Genomic DNA, 21504 nt, shown 5'->3' on the forward strand with positions numbered 1-21504 from the left:
TTAGGGCCACACTTGTGGAATATAGAAGTTCCCAGGCTAGGGGTCGAATTGGACCTGCAGCTGCAGGGCCTGTGCCACAGCCACAGCAACTCAGGATTCAAGCTGCATCTGTTACCTACATTGTAGCTTATGGCAACTGTGGATCCTTAACCCACTGAGTGAAGCCAGGGATTGAACCTGTGTCCTCCACTAGTCGGGTTCTTAACCTCCTGAGTCAGAATGGGATCTCTAAGATTTAATTTATTTTTATTTATTTATTTTATGGTCTTTTTAGGGCTGCACCCACAGCATATGGAAGTTCCCAGGCCAGGGTTTGAATTGGAGCTGTAGCTGTTGGCCTACCCCAAAGCTGCAGCAACAGCAAATCTGAGCCACCTCTGCAACCTACACCACAGCTCATGGCAATGCCAAATTTTTAACCCACTGAGTAAGGCCAGGGATCAAACCCTCATCCTCATGGATACTAGTTGGGTTCGTTACCACTGAGCCGGGACAGGAACTCCAAGATTTTATTTTTATTTTATTTTTTTATGGCTGCACCCTTGGAATATGGAGGCTCCCAGGCTAGGTGTTGAATTGGAGATGTAGCTGCCAGACTATACCACTGCCACAGCAATTCAGGATCCAAGCCACATCTGAGACCTACACCACAGCTCATGGCAACACCAGATCCTTAACCCACTGAGTGAGGCCAGGGCTCAAACCCACAACTTCATGGTTACTAGTCAGATCCATTTCCACTGTGCCACAACAGGAATTCCCCAAGATTTTATTTTTCATTATTATTAGTTTTAGATTTTATTGGCATATAGTTGACTTACAATGCTGTGTTAATTTCGCATGTACAGCAAAGTGAATCAGTTATGCATATACGTATATCCATTCTTTTTCATATTCTTCTCCCATATAGGTTATTAGAGAGTATTTATGTGTAAGTGATTTTTTTGTCCAATACTTTTTCAGAACTGCCCAATCTCAACCCTTGTTTTCATCCCCCACCCACTTCCTCAATTAATTTTTTAGGGCACACCCCCAGCATATGGAAGTTCCTGGGTTAGGAGTTGAATCAGAGCTACAGCTGTTGGCTTATGCCGCAGCCACAGCAGTGCTTCACTGAGCCTCATCTGCAACCTATACCACAGCTCATGGCAGCACTGGATCCTTAGCCTACCAAGTTCAGCCAGGGATTGAACACTCAACCCCATGGATACTATTCGGGTTTATTACTGGGAACTCTTGTTCAGTTATTTTATTTTAACGTTTATTCTCATCCCATCTGACTTATCCCTCTTTCTTGGCTAGTTTGTTCAGTTTTCCACTTTCTCAGGTGGAGCATCTTCATTGTCTGACCTTTTATTGTGCCTCATATTAGTTATTCTCCCATCACTGTTATTCATTGGAGCCTTGTCATTTGCCATTGCTATGAGGCTTCTTCTGAGAACATTCAAATACACAATTTTTTTGGCCATGCGCAAGTTATGCAGAAGTTCCCAGACCAGGGGCCAAACCCATGCCACAACAGCAACCCACACTGCTGCAGCGACAATGCTGGATCCTTAACCCACTACGCCATAGGAGAACTTCTGATAAACATTTTAAATAGGCATTATTTTAACTTTCTTTAACTTCTTGCCAGTTTGGCAGTTTTATTTCTGTCAGCATGGAGCATACAAACATTTGTGTTTTTTATTTCAGATTCTGAATCTATACCTGAAACTATAATGTTGCTTCCAAAGCAGGAAGTTTGTGAAGAAATATCATCTGAAAGGGAGCTGATAATAGAAAGACTTAAGAAGGATGACTTCTGTCTTTTTTTTTTTTTTTTTTTTTTTTGCTATTTCTTTGGGCTGCTCCCACGGCATATGGAGGTTCCCGGGCTAGGGGTCCAATCGGAGCTGTAGCCACCGGCCTATGCCAGAGACACAGCAACTCGGGATCCGAGCCACGTCTGCAACCTACACCACAGCTCACAGCAACGCCGGATCGTTAACCCACTGAGCAAGGGCAGGGACTGAACCCGCAACCTCATGGTTCCTAGTCGGATTCGTTAACCACTGTGCCACGACGGGAGCTCCAAGAAGGATGACTTCTGGGACTCTGGATTGATAAAAGCCTGGGAATGTGAAAGCACAGTAGAAAGGCAGCAAGGAAATCAGAAGAAAGATTTGAGGCAAACCATAATTAAACATAAGAAAAACCTTATGGAGAATTGTAATGAAATCAGAGAAAGTTCAAAACAACAAGTTTATTCAGTGAAAAAGCCTTGGAAATGCAGTGAGTGTGGCAAGTTTTCAGTTGCTACTCAGCCTTTATCCTCCATCAGAGGATTCATTTGTATGAATGGCAAAAGCCCTTTGTATGTAATGAATGTGGAAGGGCCTTCAGCTGGAGCTCATCACTTATTCAGCATCAGAGAATTCACACCTGAGAAAAACCTATGAGTGTAATGAATGTGGGAAAGCTTTCAGTCATCATTCAGCCCTTATTCAACATCATATCATTCATACTGAAGAAAAGCCCTGTGAGTGTAATGAATGTGGGAAGGCCTTCAACCAAAGCACATACCTTATCCAGCATCACAAAATACACACTGGAGAGAAACCCTATCAATGCAAGGAGTGTGGGAAAGACTTCAGTGACACCACATCCCTGATTAAACATCAAAGAGTTCATACTGGAGAAAAACCTTATAGATGTAAAGAGTGTGGGAAAGCCTTTAGCGACAGGTCAGGCCTTACTCAGCATCAGAGAATTCACACAGGGGAAAGGCCGTATGAATGTAGTGAATGTGGGTAAGCTTTCAGTTACTGTTCAGCTCTTATTCAACATCAAGGAACACACACCGGGGAGAAACCTTACAAGTGTAATGACTGTGGGAAAGCCTTCAGTGGCCGCTCAGCTCTTGTACGACATCAGAGAATTCATACTGGAGAGAAACCTTACAAATGTAAAGAATGTGAGAAAGCCTTCACCCAAAGCTCATCCCTGACAAAGCATCTGAGAACTCATACTGGAGAGAAACCATATAAATGCAATGATTGTGACAAAGGCTTCAGCCAGAGTTCATCTCTTACTCAGCACCAAAAATAACTCACACAGGAGAAAAACCTTACAAATATAAGAAATGAAAAAAACCTTCAGTGTGCATTCAGCCTTCTTGCATCAACATAAAGAAATTCATGATGAATAGAATGCAGCAAACTCATGAAATAATTATATATGCTCTCCTGATTGTATAGACCTGCTCTAAGTATTATGGGGCATATTATAAAAATGTGAGACTGTGTCACACAAAAATTGGCTCTGTTCCTTGAAATACTATTAGGTATGGAAGGACAAGAGGTATATGTGAATATCTGTTACAAAACCAAATGGCTGAAGCAGCATAGAGAATTTATAGGGATGCATAGAATGAGAAAGTCTAGTCAGAGAAACAGAGTAAGAAGCTGAGCATCTAATATCAGTTGAAAAACAGAGGATCAGACTACACATTGTTTGAGCTGATGGCTCTCTAAATAGTAGTTTCAACCTGAAGGCAAAGTGGAGGAGGATCAGGATCCCTAAGGAAAATTACCAGGAAATTTCGCTAGGGAATTAAAAAGAAGAAAATCTAAGCCCAGAAAATCCTTTTCCCTGTACTCCACCTGTTCCCTTGTACATTTACCAACATTTAAACCAGTATTTTTTTTTTTTTTTTGTCTTTTTGCTATTTCTTGGGCTGCTTCCACGGCACATGGAGGTTCCCAGGCTAGGGGTCGAATCAGAGCTGTAGCCACTGGCCTATGCCAGAGCCACAGCAACGTGGGATCCGAGCCGCGTCTGCAACCTACACCACAGCTCACGGCAACGCCGGATCGTTAACCCACTGAGCAAGGGCAGGGATCGAACCCACAACTTCATGGTTCCTAGTCGGATTCGTTAACTGCTGCGCCATGATGGGAACTCCTAAATCAGTATTTTAAATTGAGTGATACGGAATTTACATTTGGTTCAAAACATGTTCTGACAGGGAGATGCATCATTGCAGGATGCAGCTAAGGGAGTGATTAGGGGGAAATGTATAGCTTTAAAGGCTTATGTTAGAAGAGAAGATGGGTGTAAAATCAGTGTGGGTTCTGTAGACCTTAAAAGGATATGGGAATTTTATGAACATTTTTATGCCAGTAAAATGTTTAGGGAATGATTAACACCAATTTTACATAACTCTTCTAGAAAAGAACTAGTTTTATGAGTCCAGCTTAACTCTTACAGGAAACCCTCACAAGAATATTCCCTTATTCTCCCTCCTCTCTCCCCAAACCACATTCCTCAAGAAGATAGATATAAAAATCCTTATAGGGAGTTCTCATTGTGGCTCAGTGGGTTAAGGACCTGACATAGTGTCCATGAAGATGCGGGTTCTCTTCCTAGCCTCGTTCGGTGGGCTAAGGATCTGGCATTGTTGTGAGCTATGGAACAGGTCACAGGCACAGCTCTGATTCGACCCCTAGCCTGGGAACTTCATATGCCACAAGTAGGCCCTAACAAGCAAAAAAAAAAAAAAAAAGCAAGAAGTGTCAGTCTTTCCCTGACTCTTAAGTTATGTCGCTTGGCTCTAATATCATGTTTTTTGTCTTTTTTTTTTTCTTTTTAGGGCCATGCCTATGGCATATGGAAGTTCCTGGGCTAGGGGCTGAATCTGAGCTGCAGGCCTACACCACAGCCACAGCAACACTGGATCTGAGCTGCATCTGTGACCTACACCACAGCTTGTTGCAACGCCGGATCTTTAACTCACTGAGCAAGGCCAGGGATCGAACGCATATCCTCATGGGCACTATGTTGGGTTGTTAACCTGCTGCACCACAATGGGAGCTCCTAATTTTGTGTTCTTATAATCCCTTTAGTTCTCCTGACATCATCACACCTTATTATTACTTGTTAGATATTTTTTGCTTGATATAAGTGAATACTTAATTATAATTACTTGTTGAAAGTCATTCTAATGATATGGGTTCTGTAAAGGCAAAGAATAGTCCATGTTGTTCACTGCTGTTGTTCACCGTTGTGTATCACTTATTAGATAGAATAATGGTGAAATGACAGTGGATGAACCACACCTAACTTTATTATTACATAGAATGGGTAGGGTTTTTTTTGTTTGTTTGTTTTTGTTTTTTTGTCTTTTTGCTTTTTCTAGGGCATGTGGAGTTTCCCAGGCTAGGGGTCTAATCAGACCTGTAGCCACTGGCCTACACCAGAGCCATAGTAACATGGGATCCCAGCCGTGTCTGTGCCCTACACCATAGCTCACGGCAATGCCAGATCCTTAACCCACTGAGCAAGCCCAGGGATCGAACCCACAACCTCATGGTTCCTAGTCAGATTTGTTAACCACTGTGCCATGACGGGAACTCCTAGAATGGGTAGCTTTGTATGGTGACAGATGGAAACTGGATTTATCATGGTGATTTTTTTGAGATATATGGAAATATCAAATCACTCCTGTGTACCAGGAACTAATACAGTGTTGTAGGTCAGTTATAGCCTAAAAGCAAACAAATGAACAAACTCATGGAAAAAGAGAAGATTTGTGGTTACCAGAGGTAAGAGGTGGGAGGGGCAACTGGATACAGGTAGTCAAAAGGTACAAACTTCCATTAATAAGATAAATAAGTACTATAGGTAGTAATGTACAACTTGATAAATATAATTAACACTGTTGTACATTATATATGAAAGCTGTTAGGAAGGTAAATCCTAAATAGTTCCCATCACAAGGAAAAATACTTTTTATTTTCCTATTTCTTTCTCTTTTTTTTTTTTTGGCAGTGCTCATGGCCTATGGAAATGCCCAAGCCAGGGATCAAATCCAAGCCACAGCTGTGACCTACACCACAGCTGTGGCAACAACGGATCCTTACCCCACTGCGCTGGTCCAGAGATCAAACCCATGCCACTGCAGCGACAACACCAGATCCTTAACCTTCTGTGTCGCAGCGGGAACTCCTATTTTTATTTTTATTTTTTGGCTTTTTGCTATTTCTTGGGCCGCTCCCATGGCCTATGGAGATTCCCAGGCCAGGGGTCCAATCAGAGCTGTAGCCACCGGCCTACGCCAGAGCCACAGCCACGCAGGATCCAAGCCCCGCCTTGCGACCTACACCACAGCTCACGGCAACGCTGGATCTTTAACTCACTGAGTGAGGCCAGGGATTGAACCTGCAACCTCATGGTTCCTAGTCGGATTCGTTTCCGTTGCGCCACAACAAGAACTCCTGATCTTGCACTTTTCTACCACCATTCCCTTCTAAAGTTACTAAGAGTATAAGATTTTTTTTGCCAGTGTGAAGTGGGTGGGACTGGGGATGGTTCTTGCCAATCACAGCTGTAGATAAGAGGATCAGAGGGGAGTTCCCGTCGTGGCGCAGTGGAAACGAATCCGACTAGGAACCATGAGGTTGCGGGTTCCCACACACAGGCATCCTTCTGTCCCCCCATCCTATGTGCATCCTGTTCTTTCTATCCACAGACAAACTCCCCTCTTTGTACGTTAAGACTCAACTCAGAAATCACCTTCTCTGGCATCTCTCTGACGTCCTAGTTAATTTACTGCATTCCTCTTCCCTGTGTTCCCATGTGGGTGGCCGGGTGGTGGGACTTAGGGGAACAAGTCTAGGGGAGCTGGGAAGGCTTAAGCCAGAGGATGGGTTGTGGGGTGACTGGTTCAGGAAGAGAGGAGAGAGCATGGAAACCAGAGGAAAGAAGGCACAAGGAGCATCTTAAAGGCAGGAGAGATTTCAGCACTGGTGCTGGCGGGAGGGAAGGAGCCCGGGAGGAGGGAGTCCCTGGGAAAGAACCCCACTGTTCCCTTCTTTCTCCTGCACTTCACCCCCGACATCAGGTATTCGGGATGTCTCTACACATCTGTAACACCCAGCCAGGTGCCCTATATATATTTTTTTTTTCCTGCTTTTTAGGGCCACACCCATGGCATATGGAAGATCCCGGGCTAGGGGTCGAATTGGAGCTATAGCTGCCGGCCTACGCCACAGCCACAGCAATGCCAGATCTGAGCCGCGTCTGCAACCTACACCACAGCTCACAGCAACGCCGGATCTTTAACCCACTGAGTGAGGCCAAGGATCGAGCCCACGTGCTCATGGAAGCTAGTCAGATTCTTAACCTGCTGAGCCATGATGGGAACTCCTGGGCAGCGTATAATTTAACTCAAACTCTGAAGCTGTCCTCCTGGTGTTGGTATTGGACCCCACAGATTAAGGCCTCAGTCCCGCCAGATCCCCTCCCCGACTTCAGACCCCAGTCGCAAGTCCGGGTTGTCATCTGTGCTACAAATCGGAGTTCCTATGACCCACTCCAAGGGTTCCATTGATCTGCTAGAGCAGCTCAGAGAACTCAGAAAGCAGTTTACTTACCGGACCACCGGTTCCTTGTAAAAGGCTCCAACTCAGGACCAGCCAGATGGAAGGAGGTGGGGCAGGATGAGTGTGAGCAGGTGCAGCGCTTCCAGCCCTCTCCAGGCTCCAGGCTCGGTGCCCCCAGCACCTCCACCAGTTCACAGCCCATCGCTGCATGTTTATGGGGGTTCCTTACATAGGTGTGCCTGGTCGAGTCATTGGCCTTTGGTGACTGAAGGACCCCCCAGTCCTCTCCTCACTGCCTCGGGTGGTGGGGCTTCCAGGGCGACCCACCAGTAGGAGTTTCCTGAAGTCTCATTTACATCAGCTCAGGTGTGATTGAGGGGTTCGTTTTGAGTAACCAGACATTCCTCTCACCTTGATGGCTGTGGAGCTGCTTCAGAAACCGATGACAAAAGCTCAGATATTAAAGGATGCTCCTTTGTCCTTATCTCTTAGGAAATTCCAAGTGTTTTAGGAATTCTGTGCCAGGAACAGGCAGGACGACCAAATGTATGTTTCCTATTTAAATGGCAAGATCACAGGCGGAAGAGGGCAAAGATGGAAAAGGAAGAGTCAAGGTCATTGGAGTAAGAGCCTGGGGGAGACAGGAGATGGGCTGGGGCAGAGGGAGAGGGGTTACTAGGAACAGCCCCTTCCTCTGAGGGAGGAAAGTCTAGGGAGGTAGTGGGGTGGGAGGAGGAGGTGGGGGGGTTGGGGAAGGAGATGGGGGGGTTGGGGAAGGAGGGGGGGTTGGGGAAGGAGGGGGGTAGGGGAAGGAGGTGGGGTTTGGGAAGGGGGGGTAGGGGAAGGAGGTGGGGGGGTTAGGGAAGGAAGTGGGGGAGTAGGGGAAGGAGGGAGTGGGAGGCAGGGGGTGGGAGTGGGAATGGGAGGCAGGGGATGGGGAGTGGAAGGAGCAGGCGGGGGGGGGGGGGGGTGAGGCGCAGGGAACGCAAGGCGAGAACTGCGGTGCAGCCAGACGGCTCCGGGCGCGTCTGAACCCCATCACCCCAGCCCTGGGGACCCCGGCGCGGGTGCGGAGAAGGCGGCCGGCCGGGCGTCGGCTGAGGAGACCTGCGGGCAGCTCTGGGCGACGGGGGACGATGGGGTGGCGTCGAGGGCTTTGAAGCCAGATCCCACACTTGCCTGGGGGAGAAGGGAGAAGGGGGGAGCAGAGGCCGGCCTCTCCGGGCCACAGGGGTGGGTGTGGGGCACCCTCCCTTCTCGGCCCACAGGAGGTGAGCGCCCAGTTGCCCCTGGAAGTGGCTGCCCTTGCCTTGTGCTGAGCAGCCTCTGCCTGGCCCCTTGAGCTCCTCCCCACCCTCCGGCTCCGGCTGGGCCCTGGGCGCTGACCTTGCTGTGTCAGCGGCTCCCTGGCTCTTGCTTCAGGTGGGCTTCTGGCAGTGGGATGGAGGGGTCGGGACCAGAGCCCTGGAGGGCATCGCTGCGGGTGTTCACCCCCCAGTCCCTCCCTGCCAGGCTGCTGGGTGAAGCGCTGCCTCCTCTGAGGCCCTGGCTCCAGTCTGGCTCCTCCAAGAACTTCCTGGGTCCCCCAAGCCGCTCCGTTTTTATCCCCTTCAGACCTAGTGAGTGAGGGCTGCCTCGCTGGCCCCGTTAGCCTGTCCTTTCCTTTGTGAAGAGTCCACACGCCAGCCTGTCCTCAGGGACCTCATCTGCCTGCACCTTCTCTTTCCTGAGAGAACTGGGCAGAAGAAGGGTGTTCCGTGTGAAGGTAGGACTGTCCGGAGCAGGGCTGGCAAGCTGGCCTGGACGTGGGGGCAGTTTTCTGGGTCACAGCCACGCCCATCGCTCTCCCAAGGTCTGTGGCTGCATCTGTGCCCCAGGTGCCAAGTTGACTGGTTGCAGCAGAGACTGAGTGGCCAGAGAAGCCTGAGCTATTTACCTGTCCCTCTAGAGAAAACGCCTGTTGACTCTAAATGTAGAAGAAAGAACGTGGGGCCTGAGGGTCTGAAGACTTGAGCCCTGAATCTGCTCATGAACTGAATGAGCTTCCCCAGCCACGGCGGCTCCTCCAGCCTCCCCTGTAGAATGACAAGAGCTCCCAGAGGTGCGCTCGGAACGGCAGCTCTAATCCGTCCCTGTGTTTTCAGGAGATGCTGTCCTTCGAGGATGTGGCCCTGTACTTCACCAGGGAGGAGTGGGACACGCTGGGCTGGGCTCAGAAGGGCGTCTACAGAGAAGTGATGCTGGCCAATTACAGAAACATGGTCTCCTTGGGTAATGAGTCCACTTGAAGATGGGGGATGGGATTTGTGTGTGTATATATATATACATATATATATATATATATGTGTGTGTGTGTGTCTTTCATCTTTTTAGGGCCGCACCCCTAGCATATGGAGCTTCCTGGGCTAGGGGTCGAATTGGAGCTACAGCTGCCAGCCTACATCACAGCCACAGCAAAGCGGGATTCAAACCGAGTCTGTTTGCTCCACCACAGCTCACGGTAACGCCGGATCCTTCATCCACTGATCGAGGCCAGGGGTTGAACCCACATCCTCACGGATACTAGTCGGGTTCGTTAACCACTGAGCCACAACGAGAACTCCCTTCACAGTATATTTTGTTTTTCTTATATCGTTATCCTTTGTTTATATCCTTGAAAACGTATGGGTTAAACAGGACTAAGTAATAACACCCATGCACCCTCACCCTGGTAAGGAGTAGAGTATCTTCAGAGTCATGAAAGCCCCTTATATTCTCTCCAATCTCATCCCCTCCCTCTTCACCAAAGCTTAATCATTCCCCTGTATTATGTAGATGTAGCACCTATTTATTTATGTCTGGACCATATAGTACCTAGTTTTGCTTTTCTGGAACTTTACACACATGGGATCATCCTCTGGTTCTTGCCCTGCAGGTGTGTTTTGAGACTCACACATATTTCTCTGTAGCTGTGGTTCAGTCACCTACAGTGACACCGAGTGTCCCGTTGTAGGAATACAGCACAATTTATGAATCTCTTCTTTTGTTGATGGGTTTTCAGGATGTGTTCATTTGGGGGCTTTTTTTCTTTCTTTATACCCACACCTGTGCATATGGAAGTTCCTGGGCCAGGGATTGAATCTGAGCCGCAGCTGCAGCAACGCTGGATCCTTTAACCCACTGTGCCAGTCTGGAGCTTGAACCTGTGCCTCTGCAGCAACCCAAGCCACTGCAGTTGGATTCTTAATCCACTGCCTCACAGTGGGAACTCCATTTTGGGGCTTTTTCAGAACAACATGTCAACATGCCTCTTGGGTCCCTAAGAAGCATTTTCATGGGCTGCAATTCCCATGACTTTCTTTTCCTAAGTTATTGTTGTTGTTATTCCTAAGGTATTATTGTTCTAGGGCTTTTTGAGCCTTGCTGGAGATTGCTACCAGTTTCTTCTTCTGGTAGCAAACAGCCAAATTTGTTTTTCTTTCTGGGCACACTCTCATAATAAAGTGTAATTTGGCGCTTGTTTTGGGGGAAGAAATTGGGTGTATTATAGCCATATAATAGCTCACACAATGATCAAGGAATTATACTTCTGGGAATGTAGCCTTAGATTTTTTTTTTTGTCTTTTTGCTATTTCTTTGGGCCGCTCCCGCGGCATATGGAGGTTCCCAGGCTAGGGGTCGAATCGGAGCTGCAGCCACTGGCCTACGCCAGAGCCACAGCAACGTGGGATCAGAGCCGCGTCTGCAACCTACACCACAGCTCACGGCAACGCCGGATCCTTAACCCACTGAGCAAGGGCAGGGATTGAACCCACAACCTCATGGTTCCTAGTCGGATTCGTTAACCACTGCGCCACGACGGGAACTCCTGTAGCCTTAGATTCTAAATAATAATCCAAATCCTAAAATTACTTTGCTATTCACTACAGCATTGCTGGCGACAATAAAAAATGAGACATAGCTGAAATGTCCAACAAAAGGAAGTGTTATATCCACTTGATGGAAAATGAGCAGCTATTAAGCATAAAGATTAGGAAAACAGTGTATAAACCTTAAGGCATAATGCTAAAGATATAAACATTGTGATTTTTGTTATATAAAAGTATGCAGATAAAAATCAAAATGAAATACACCAAAGTGCCAGTAGCTCATAGATCATGGTATTGGGATTATGGGTAATTTTTTCTCCTATTGTTTTCCCAAACATCCAATAACATACTTGCATTCCATTTAAAAAAAAAAAGGTTCGGGGAGTTCTCTTGTGGTGCAGTGAGTTAAAGATCCAGTGTTGTCACTGCGGGGGGCTTGGGTTGCTGCTGTGGTGTGAGTTTGATCCCTGGCCTGGAAACTTCCACATGCTGTGGGTGCAGCCCCCCCCCCCCAAAAGAAATAGGTTCAGAAAGAATTTGGGTGTAATACATGTTATCAATGTGTAGCATTAGAAAGACAGTAAGACAGATTTAGGCCCTAATACAAATTCTTAGTTGTATTTAAGCCGATAAGGAAAAAAACAGGAAAGAAAGAGGGACCCTGCAAATTTAATTGTTTAAAAGGTCAAGAATATAGAATGTCTCTTCTAGGTACTTAACTTTGGATTATGAAATATTTACCATCTACGCAAGTGGATACATGCTCGGGGAAGTAACTGGAGTGGGCAAGAGGGGGCCCCAAAGCAGAAGTTCCAGAGGAGTGGAGACAAGGACAGAACTGTCACACGTCAGCCCTCACTCTTCCAGAAGTCTCTTCAGGCAGGGATCCCACCTCACGCAGTCCTCCTTCGGGGCAATGCGTGATCAAAGCCCATCCTGAGACGCCAGCTGGACTCCGTCTGTCCTGGACGCGAGGCCCAAGGTGACACGATCCATGATGGTGGAAATGGCGCAAAAGCCAAAGGATGCGGTTCCTGGAAAGAGAGGAAGGGAGAGAAACAAAACCGCTCAGGCAGAAGCATGTCAGAATGATGGGACTTTATTTCTGTGGGTCCTTTGGTGTCGGAGAAGGTGTGAGCTCTGCCTAAAGCTGTCCCCACACTCAAGGCATCTGTAAGGTTTCTCTCCAGTGTGAGTCCTCTGGTGTTTGACGAGGGTGGCGCTCTGGCTGAAGCGCCTCCCACAGACGAAACACCCGTAGGGCTTCTCCCCAGTGTGGGTCCTCTGGTGCTTGGACAGGTCGGAGCAGCGTTTGAAGCTCTTGGCACATGCGTCACACACGTAGGGCCTCTCGCCCTTGTGTGTCCTCTGGTGTCTAAGCCGACTGGCGACACGGCAGGTTTCCCCACATTGGTCACACGTGTAGTTGCTCTCTCCCTGGTGGGTCCTCTGGTGCCGGCTGAGGTGTGAGCTCTGCCTGAAGCGGTCCCCGCACTTGGCACAGGCGTACGGCTTCTCGCCGGTGTGTGTCCTCTGGTGTTTGACGAGGGTGGCGCTCTGGCTGAAGGCCTTCCCGCACGCCGGGCACCCGTAGGGCTTCTCCCCGGTGTGGGTCCTCTGGTGCTTGGACAGGTCGGAGCAGCGTTTGAAGCTCTTGGCACACGCGTCGCACACGAAGGGCCTCTCCCCCTTGTGTGTCCGCTCATGTCTCGCCCGGTGGGAGACACGGCAGGTTTCCCCACATTCGTCGCACGTGAAGTGTGTCTCTCCCTGGTGGATCCTCTGATGCCGGATGAGGTTGGAGCTCTGCCTGAAGCGGTCCCCGCACTTGGCACAGGCGTACGGCTTCTCGCCGGTGTGAGTCCTCTGGTGTTTGACGAGGGTGGCGCTCTGGCTGAAGGCCTTCCCGCACGCCGGGCACGCGTAGGGCTTCTCCCCGGTGTGGGTCCTCTGGTGCTTGGACAGGTCGGAGCGCTGTTTGAAACTCTTCCGACAGTTACCGCATTCGTAAGGCCTTTCTTCCTGGAGCCGCCTCTGCATCTCGACAAGGCCTGACCGCTGGCAGCGTCCCTCACTGTCCTGGGATTTGTGGGGTTTCACCGTCTCTAAAGTGTGTCTACACCTGTTCCCGTGGTCATCACCAGTCACAGGCCTCTGGACGTGCTGACAGAGAGCAAAGCGTGAGCTTCTGGCACTGGTCCCTGATTTGTGATTTTTGGGGTCCTCTTCTCCGGGACTTGTCTTAAGATCGCAGATGCTGGAGACTCCCTGCTCCTCGGAAGAATCTTCAAGTTTCAGGGAGGAGAGGTTTCCTGAGGGCTTTTCTACCCAGTCCCTGTGGGCGTCACCCCACTCGGAAAACAGGGGAGCCTTCTCCTGGGACCCGTGCAGCCACCCACGGGGCTCCGCTCCTAGAATTTCTTGCTTTGGAATCAACTCTTTGTTCTCGGGTCCAGTTTCTGAACCTGAAACATTAAAATACAAACTACTGATATGTCATCCCTGTGCTTCAGTGAAAAAGAAACTGCTGGCAGAAAAACATGCCCCGCCCCCAAACCCTTTTAAGTTTCTCCATGAAGTCATTTGTGTAATTATTTTAATTTTTTAAATTCAAAAAAATTTTTGGCTGCCCCATGGCATATGGAGTTGCCAGGCCAGGGATCAGATCCAGGCCACAGCTGTGATCTGTGGCAATGCTGGATCTTTAACCTATTGAGCTGGGCTGGGGATTGAACCTGCATCCTGATGCTGCAGAGATGTACCATAGCGGGAACCCTGAAGATAAGTTACTTTCATTAACCTGTCAGAGGTGCTCACACTTGCCTGTGCAAACCTTGTTTCTTTCCCTTCTACACCTGGGCCTCGACCCCCCAGCCTGTCTCTCCCCCCGCCCCACTCCACTGGCGTATGAGCCACTCCAGCACCGAGGGCGAACCTGGAAGGGGTGTCAGGAGAGACGGTAGAGCGTGAGCGCACGCACGCAGGATGCTTTAGCAAGAAGAACCCTATTCACGTGGAGAGTTTCAGTCCCAGACCCACCAGATGGGGAGGTGACACATCTAAACTGGGTGAAAGTCTGTACACGATGCCGCCCCCCTGGCCAGAATTCTGGCAGGTTACTCTCCAGGAAGCCTGAACCAGATAAATCCTGGACTGGGGGCCTGAGGACCCGCTGAGCACAGGGGACAGGGGGCCCTTTCCCATCAGGAGAATCAAGTCAAACCTGCTGCTCTGGTGGGCAGACCTTCAATGCACTGTGCTCCGTTCAGGCTTAAACTGTTGGTGCCAAGGCTCACGTCCTCCAGGCAGAAAGGGCAGGGATTTCTTAGGTTTTGGGTCCTCCCCTCTCCCCACCCAGAACTGCATCTGACTTGTTGGAAGACACTCAATAAAATAACTGTTGACGAATCTCTCCCTGGTTAAAACTTAGTGGCCCAGGCGAAAAGACCCAGAGACACGGACAGACGGGAATCCCCAACCAGGACAGCACCTGATGACTGACCCTCTGCTGCAGATCAGCAGCTTGCTAAACCTTCCCAGCAGTGTCCCGGCTCAGTTCCTACGTTGAACTATCACATATAAACAGAAAGCGAAGGTTACCGGCATGTCAGGATAACGACTCATAGAAATGCCAATGAGGAGTTCCTGCTGTGGCACAACAGGATCAGCAGCATCTCTGCAGTGCCAGGATGCAGGTTTGATCCTCAGCCTGGCACAGTGGGTTAAAGGATCTGGTCTCGCCACGGCTGTGGCGTACACGGCAATGGTGGCTTGGATCTGATCCCTGGCTGGGGAACTCAATGTGCCCAAGGGTGGCCAAAAAAGAAAAAGAAAAAAAAGAAAGAAAAAAGAAATGCCAATGAAACATGCAATGCATGAAATGAGAGAAAAATGAATAACCTATACTTAATATTCTTTTCTTTTCTTTTTTTTTTTTTTTTAATGGCTGCATTCACAGCGGTGGCAAAGCTGGATCCTTTAACCCACTGCACCGGCCAGGGGTCAAACCTGCACCTCTGCTGGACCCAAGCCACCGCAGTCAGATTCTTTTTTTTTTTTTTTTTGCTTTTTAGGGCTGCATTTGCAGCATGTGGAAGTTCCCAGGCTAGGGGTCCAATCGGAGCTACAGCCGTTGGCCTACACCATAGCCACAGCAATGCCAGGTCTGAGCCACGTCTGGGACCTACGCCACAGCTCATGGCAACGCCCGATCCTTAACCCACCGAGCGAGGCCAGGGATCGAACCCGCAAACTTATGGTTCCTAGTCAGATTCGTTTCTGCTGCAGCATGACGGGAACTCCTGTCATCACATTCTTAACACTGCACCATGGTGGGAACTCCTAGTCTCAGATAAGTAAGACATGCTATTGCACCCAGGAAATGAGGAGCCTATAAGAAAAGGAATAAAGAGCAAGAAAAAGCCCTTGAAAATATTAATGAGAACAGAAACATTTCAGCAAATGAGTTGGAAAATAAAGCCAAGAGATCTTCTAGAAAAGGAAATAGAAGATAAGGCAATGGGAAGGAGGTGGGGAACCCCACAGGATCAGTCCCCGACTTTCAACATCCAACTGGAAGACACCCCAGAAAACAGAAGAAAAATGAGAGAAAAATGAACAGATAAATAGAAGAGCACCCCAAGAAATTCTCACAACTCAAAGACGTGGCTGTCTATATTATCACAGCCCACTGACTCCTCAGGACAACGAATGAAAAAAGAGACCTCGCCCCCAGCCACATCCACTGTGAAATTTCCTACCAGCAGGAATGAAGAAAAGCTTCTAAGGCTTCTATACAGCACAGATCACACACTGAGGATAAAGTATCACAGTGGCATCTGCTTTCTCAGCTGCAACATGACAGTATAGCTACAATATCCACTGCCTTCAAAATTCAAAAGTAGGAGTTCCTTGGTGGCTCAGTGGGTTAAGGATCTGGTGGTGTCACTGCGATGGCTCTGGGGACAGCTGTAGCACAGGTTTGATCCCTGGCCCAGGGACTTCGGCATGCTGCAGAGGCGAGCCAAGAAAATCCAAAGGTAAAATCATTTCTGACATAGAATATGCTATATCCAGCCAGACCACGATCTGAATGTGAGAGAGAAATAAGGATGTTTTTGGACATGCAATGTTACAAAAACTGAGCTTCCACGTATATGTCCCTGGAACATACTGGAAGATGTCCTACCCCAAACCAAGGGGGTCCACCAAAGAAGAAAATGGTGTGGGATCCAGGAAAAGGAAAAGGAATCCCCAGGGTGAGAATGAAGGAACACGCACTTTCATTCCAGGACGGCAGCTGTGTAACCAGCCTGGAGAATAAGCCTGTCCCCCCGGAGCAGAGGAAGCTTCAGGAGGAATTTTCCAAGGGGAACACGAAGCAGAAGGGTTAGCACTTCTCACAGAAAACTTGTGGGTGAACGAGTGCTCAGTGGTTCGACAAGGAGGCACATGAGAAATACGGCATCATTAATTCCAGGGAAAAGACATACAATCATATGTATTGTGTGGGCAAATACAGATAATATTTATATAGGCATGATATTAAAACCTTTCACTAACCTAAAGGACTGGTTTAAGGATAATGTGAGGATTAGACTGCTAAATGTGTGTGTTGGAGAGACAGAACCTTTGTCTTCCTCAGTAGGCAGCAAGAGATAAAAACTGAAATTGAGACAAAATAGCAGACTATGCATCTCATTTTGAAAATTGTAAATAAATACCACTGGGAGGAGTTAAAAGATTATTTTTTTTTCAGGCCCGCACCCACAGCATATGGAGGTTCCCAGGCTAGGGGTCCAATTGGAGCTATAGCTGCCGGCCTACACCACAGCCACAGCAACGTGGGATCCAAGCCTCATCTGCGACCTACACCCCAGCTCATGGCAATGCCTGATCCTTAACCCACTGAGTGAGGCCAGGGATCGAACCCACAACCTCATGGTTCCTAGTCAGGTTCATTACCCAGTGAGCTACAAAGGGACCCCTCTTTTTTTTTTTTTTTTTTGCTTCAATGAATTTTATTATATTTATAGTTGTACAATCATCATGTGATATATTATTTCTTTGAAAAAAAAATCCAATTCGGCCAGAATTAAAATTTGATAATTCTGAATGGTAGATACACAGGTGCTCATTATACCTTTTTATACTTTCTACAGGGGTTTTATTAGAAGTGAACCAAAATGAAAAGCAGAATCTATCACCTGACAATACAGAACAGAATGGTCTGGCTTGGGTCACAAAAGAGAGCCGAAGGCCGCTAACCCATGCCTGTGACTGGAGGCCTGGCCCTGGGACTCACTGAAGCAAGCCCTTTGTGAGTGCCACCCCGCTGGGAACCAGCAGCGGCACAGCCCTTACCTGGCGAGCCCGTGTGGCCATAACCCTTGGGCGCACTCTTCCTGCAGTCGGTCCTCTGTGCTGCGTCCAGACGCTCCCACTCCTCCCAGGTGAGAGATGCGGCCACCTCCTGGACTGTCTCCAACCCCTGGAACAACACAAGACCTCCCCTCAGCGCCTGCTGTCCCGGCATGATGTTAGCAGGAGTGTCAGGGCGAGGCTGGACTCCAAAGAGAAGCCTGCAGGCTCTGAGAAGCGAGGAACAGCCACGCCATGGAGTCTTTGTAGGTGAGCCTTGTACGGACTGGGGAGCTGCAGAGCGGCCAAAGACAGGAGTGGGCATTCCCTGCTTTCCTGAAAAGCCTGGCTTGTGGACTGTCTACACTACTTTGGGGTGAGAGCACAGTATCCATTTGAGGTACATCATGGTGATTTATCAAGATGGAAACCTGATACGGGTTTAAAAATAAACAGGGAACCAAAGTCCCGAGTGCCAGGGCTGGCTCTCAGACGCTGCTTCCTCATGTAGGAAATGGACGCAAAGATCCACCTTAAGGTGAAGGTACCTCGCCAATAATAAGTGCCTTCCCGTCCCTTGACTGTTCCACAAGGTAATTATCCAATGAAATGATCTTTTGAGATGGTCCATTGAAATGCAGCTGGACCATCACAGAAGGTAAAGCAAAGTTCTTAAAAAGGGAAAGTTCTGAAACAGCAGGGAGGTGTTGTCCAGCTTCCAGTTATGGGTCACAGACTGATGCCACAGACCTCTCACTCAATGACAAGGAAGAGGAAAACACACACACACACACACACACACACACACACACACACACACACACACCCCTCTATGTTTTTCAGGGCTGCATCTTTGGCATATGGAAGTTCCTAGACTAGGGGTCGAATCAGAGCTGCAGGTGCAGCCTACACCACAGCCGCAGCCACAGCCACAGTGATGTACGATCCGAGTGACGTGTGCAACCTACACTGCAGCTTGTAGCAACACTGGATCCTTAACCCTTAGCCCACTGAGTGAGGCCAGGGATTGAACCTGCATCCTCATGGATACTAGTCAGATTCTTAACCCGATGAGCCACAACGGGAACTATTTTAAGTTTTTTAAGAAATCTCCATACTGTTTTCCATAGCGGCTGACCAATTTAAGTGGAATATAATTTTATATTGTGTTTTGCTTTGCTGTCATGAAAACAAAAACAAAAACCCTTTCTGGCTGGGGAGACTGCCATTTTTTTTTTTTTTTTTTTGCTTTTTAGGGCCACCCTTGCAGCATATGAAGGTTCCCAGGCTAGGGGTCTAATTGGAACTGTAGCTGCCGGTCTACACCTCAGCCACAGCAATGCCAGGATCCCAGCCTCACCTGCGACCTACACCACAGCTCACGGCAATGCCGGATCCTTGACCCACTGAGCAAGCCCAGGGATCGAACCTGCATCCTCATGGATGCTAGTCAGATTTGTCAACTGCTGAGCCACGACAGGAACTCCCGAGACGGCCAATTCTTAAGAGTAAAGCGCTCAGCCAAGACTAGTTAATCCAGAGCCACATCTCCTCTCTCTCTGGCCCATGCACTCCAGGAGGCAACATTCGTAGGCTTTAAACACCCCAAGGCCAGGTACCAGGCAACTGGGGACCACCCCTACACTTTAGAGCCCACTGCATTACTCAAACCAGCCCATCCTAAACTTTCACTCCTGCCCTGTCTTGCCTTTCCTTCTGAAATCCCAGTATAAGCTCTGCCCTAGCCTTTCCTTTGCTTCCGCCATCTGGTCCTGATCACCCAGGCGTCTCTCCCATGAGGCTCTGTGTGTGTGGCATGCAGGGCCTTCGGTTTCTAGGACCTGAGTGTGATAAAATTTTATTTCCTGAACCTCACCTCTCCTCATAAAGGAAAACCACACTTCTGTGTGTCTCCTCTACTCTCAATATTCTTAGCACTTCCCTACAACACTCCACTTTGGGCACCAGACGTGAGCGTTTCCATGGGTCAAGCAATTCTGTGGCACCAGCTGGGTGTCCTGCAGTTTCACAACTCTGACCCTACCTACCTGGAGATGGTGTCAGATCCCACAGGTTAAGGGCTCAGTCTTACAAGACCACCCCTCCCTGACTTCACAGATCAATTCTGAGCCCATGCTGTCACCTGCAGACCCGCTTCCAACCAACTGGCTATAGATCAGAGATTTCCATGACCATTCTTTGAGTTCAGTTAATTTGCTAGAGTGGCTCCAGAACTCAGCAGAACTCAGGAGAACAGTTTACATACTAGATTACCAGTTTCTTTATTTTTTTTTCTTTGCTTCTTTTTTTAGGGCCCCATGTGCAGCATATGGAAGTTCCCAGGCTAGGGGTCAAATCAGAGCTGCAGCTGTCAGCCTACACCACAGCTCACAGCAATGCTGGATCCTTAACCCACTGAGCAAGGCGGGGGGATGGAACCCACATCCTCATGGATACTAGTCGGGTTTGTTACCACTGAGCCACAACAGGAGCTCCTAGATTACCAGTTTCTTATAAAAGGGTATGTCAGGAACAGCCAGATGGAAGAGAGGCATAGGGCAAGATCCAGGAGGGTCCTGAGCTCAGGAGCTTGTCTCCCTGGGGCTGGGCTGTGTCACCCTCCTGTGAAGTGACTGTGTTTACCAACCCAAAGGTCTCTGAACCCCATGCTACTGTGATTTATGGAGGCTTCAGCACGTAGGCATGATCAATTATTCACTCGATTTCCTGCTCTCTTCCCCTTCTGGAGGACCATTAGCAATTGCGAGAGGAGAGGTTTCACCAAACCGCTAAAAAGTAAAAAGGGAAGCTCACGTTCTAAGAGGTAGAGAACTGCTGTTACAGCATTAACGACACTTTCCATCCTGACGTCCTTCTTTCCCAAATACCCAGGGTAGACAAGAGGGTGTCTTACAATGTGTAAACAATACTCCCTGGGCTGGTTTTCTGCTGCCGGGTCTACAACTCAAGGACCATTCCCCGGATAGATTTGTCACCTGCCTGCGGAAAGGAATGTTTCCTGCACACCTTAAAATTCACACAGAGTGTAATAAAGAAGAAAAGAACTTGAGAAAGCCATAGCATCCCTCACTCCCCCACTCCCACTCCCAGAATATTTTTCACTCCTCACCTGGGGTGAGGTCCCACCAGGCGCTCTCTGAAGAGCGCGCACCACGGCGGCAGCCTCCTCCCCGCTCTTTGGGCAGTGCTTCCGCACCCAGGCCTGGAGTTCCTGGGGCAGGATGGTCAGGAACTGCTCCAGCACCAGCAGCTCCAGGATCTGCTCTTTCGAGTGCATTTCGGGCCTCAGCCACCGACGACAAAGTTCCCTGAGCCGGCTCAGCGCCTCTTCGGGTCCGGCCACTTCCTCATAACGGAACCGCCTAAAATGCCCTCGAGAAATTTCGGGATCCTGACAGTCCCCGGTTGGGTTGGACTCCCGACCTCCGGCTGAGTCTCCCTCCACTTTCACTATCCAAGGTCCATCACGCTTGGGCGGGGCTGAGACGCTGCCTTGACTAGCGGTCAAGTTCCTGCTCATTTTTCTCCCCCACGTGCGGACCTTCCCGGGCTTCTGCCTTCAGGTGAGAAGACAGAAAACCCAGCAAAAAGCCAAGGGACTCATCGGACCTTCCCAAAGCAGAGCCTACTGACTGACGGATCCCAAACAGGTGCCCACTTTGCCCAACCCCCTCTGAGACTCCTCCTACCCACAGCTACCCCACCCCAAAGCCACTACATCCGGTAACAAAAAAACTACTGGCTTGTACCGGAAGTGCGTCACCAGATTCCCTCCGGGGGCCCACCCTCCCGGGCATTTCCGGGGCCTCTCTAGGCCTCCAGGAGGAGTGAGGCACATCTCGGTAGTTTGCTGATCTCACCCCTTGCCCAGGTACTCTACAGGCTTACCTAGCAGTGTGGAGCTTATATAG

At 48.9% G+C, this 21504-nt stretch overlaps 2 protein-coding genes and 1 pseudogene across 4 annotated transcripts; 2 read left to right on the plus strand and 1 right to left on the minus strand.

The window, feature by feature from the left end:
* Positions 1-2030: 2030 nt before the first annotated feature.
* LOC125127086 (zinc finger protein 879-like) lies at positions 2031-3600 on the plus strand (annotated as a pseudogene).
* A 3557-nt stretch (positions 3601-7157) lies between these two features.
* LOC125127089 (zinc finger protein 713-like) lies at positions 7158-18302 on the plus strand. Its single transcript, XM_047779637.1, has 3 exons — positions 7158-7987; positions 9509-9635; positions 17374-18302. Exons 1-3 carry the CDS (start codon positions 7928-7930, stop codon positions 17517-17519), a joined length of 333 nt encoding a protein of 110 aa, XP_047635593.1. The 5' UTR covers positions 7158-7927; the 3' UTR covers positions 17520-18302.
* Positions 11862-21289, minus strand: ZNF394 (zinc finger protein 394). 3 transcript variants are annotated; one of them, XM_047779571.1, is made up of 4 exons: positions 20703-21289; positions 17576-17702; positions 13161-13677; positions 11862-12827 (listed from the first exon to the last, which is right to left on the minus strand). In XM_047779571.1, the coding sequence occupies exons 1-4, from the start codon at positions 21111-21113 to the stop codon at positions 12296-12298; spliced, it is 1587 nt and encodes a 528-aa protein (XP_047635527.1). In that variant the 5' UTR covers positions 21114-21289; the 3' UTR covers positions 11862-12295. The 3 variants fall into 3 exon arrangements, with proteins under 3 accessions (XP_047635527.1, XP_047635528.1, XP_047635526.1); XM_047779572.1 differs by having other exon boundaries at positions 11862-12467; positions 12801-13677; positions 20703-21288; XM_047779570.1 differs by having other exon boundaries at positions 11862-13677; positions 20703-21287.
* Between the last annotated feature and the right edge of the window lie 215 nt (positions 21290-21504).

This window comes from Phacochoerus africanus, chromosome 5, assembly GCF_016906955.1.
Source record: "Phacochoerus africanus isolate WHEZ1 chromosome 5, ROS_Pafr_v1, whole genome shotgun sequence".
In the NCBI taxonomy this organism is placed as follows: domain Eukaryota; kingdom Metazoa; phylum Chordata; class Mammalia; order Artiodactyla; family Suidae; genus Phacochoerus; species Phacochoerus africanus.

Bases quoted from the DNA above. Each gene is read 5' to 3' on its own strand.
- LOC125127089 (XM_047779637.1), top strand. From the start codon at position 7,928: ATGGCAAGATCACAGGCGGAAGAGGGCAAAGATGGAAAAGGAAGAGTC. The intron at 7,988-9,508 runs GTAAGAGCCTGG...CTGTGTTTTCAG, and splicing joins GAAGAGTCAAGGTCATTGGA to GAGATGCTGTCCTTCGAGGA. The intron at 9,636-17,373 runs GTAATGAGTCCA...TACTTTCTACAG, and splicing joins CAGAAACATGGTCTCCTTGG to GGGTTTTATTAGAAGTGAAC.
- ZNF394 (XM_047779570.1), bottom strand. From the start codon at position 21,113: ATGAGCAGGAACTTGACCGCTAGTCAAGGCAGCGTCTCAGCCCCGCCC. The intron at 17,703-20,702 runs GTGAGGAGTGAA...GTGTTGTTCCAG, and splicing joins CTGGTGGGACCTCACCCCAG to GGGTTGGAGACAGTCCAGGA. The intron at 13,678-17,575 runs GTAAGGGCTGTG...TTAATGTTTCAG, and splicing joins TGGCCACACGGGCTCGCCAG to GTTCAGAAACTGGACCCGAG.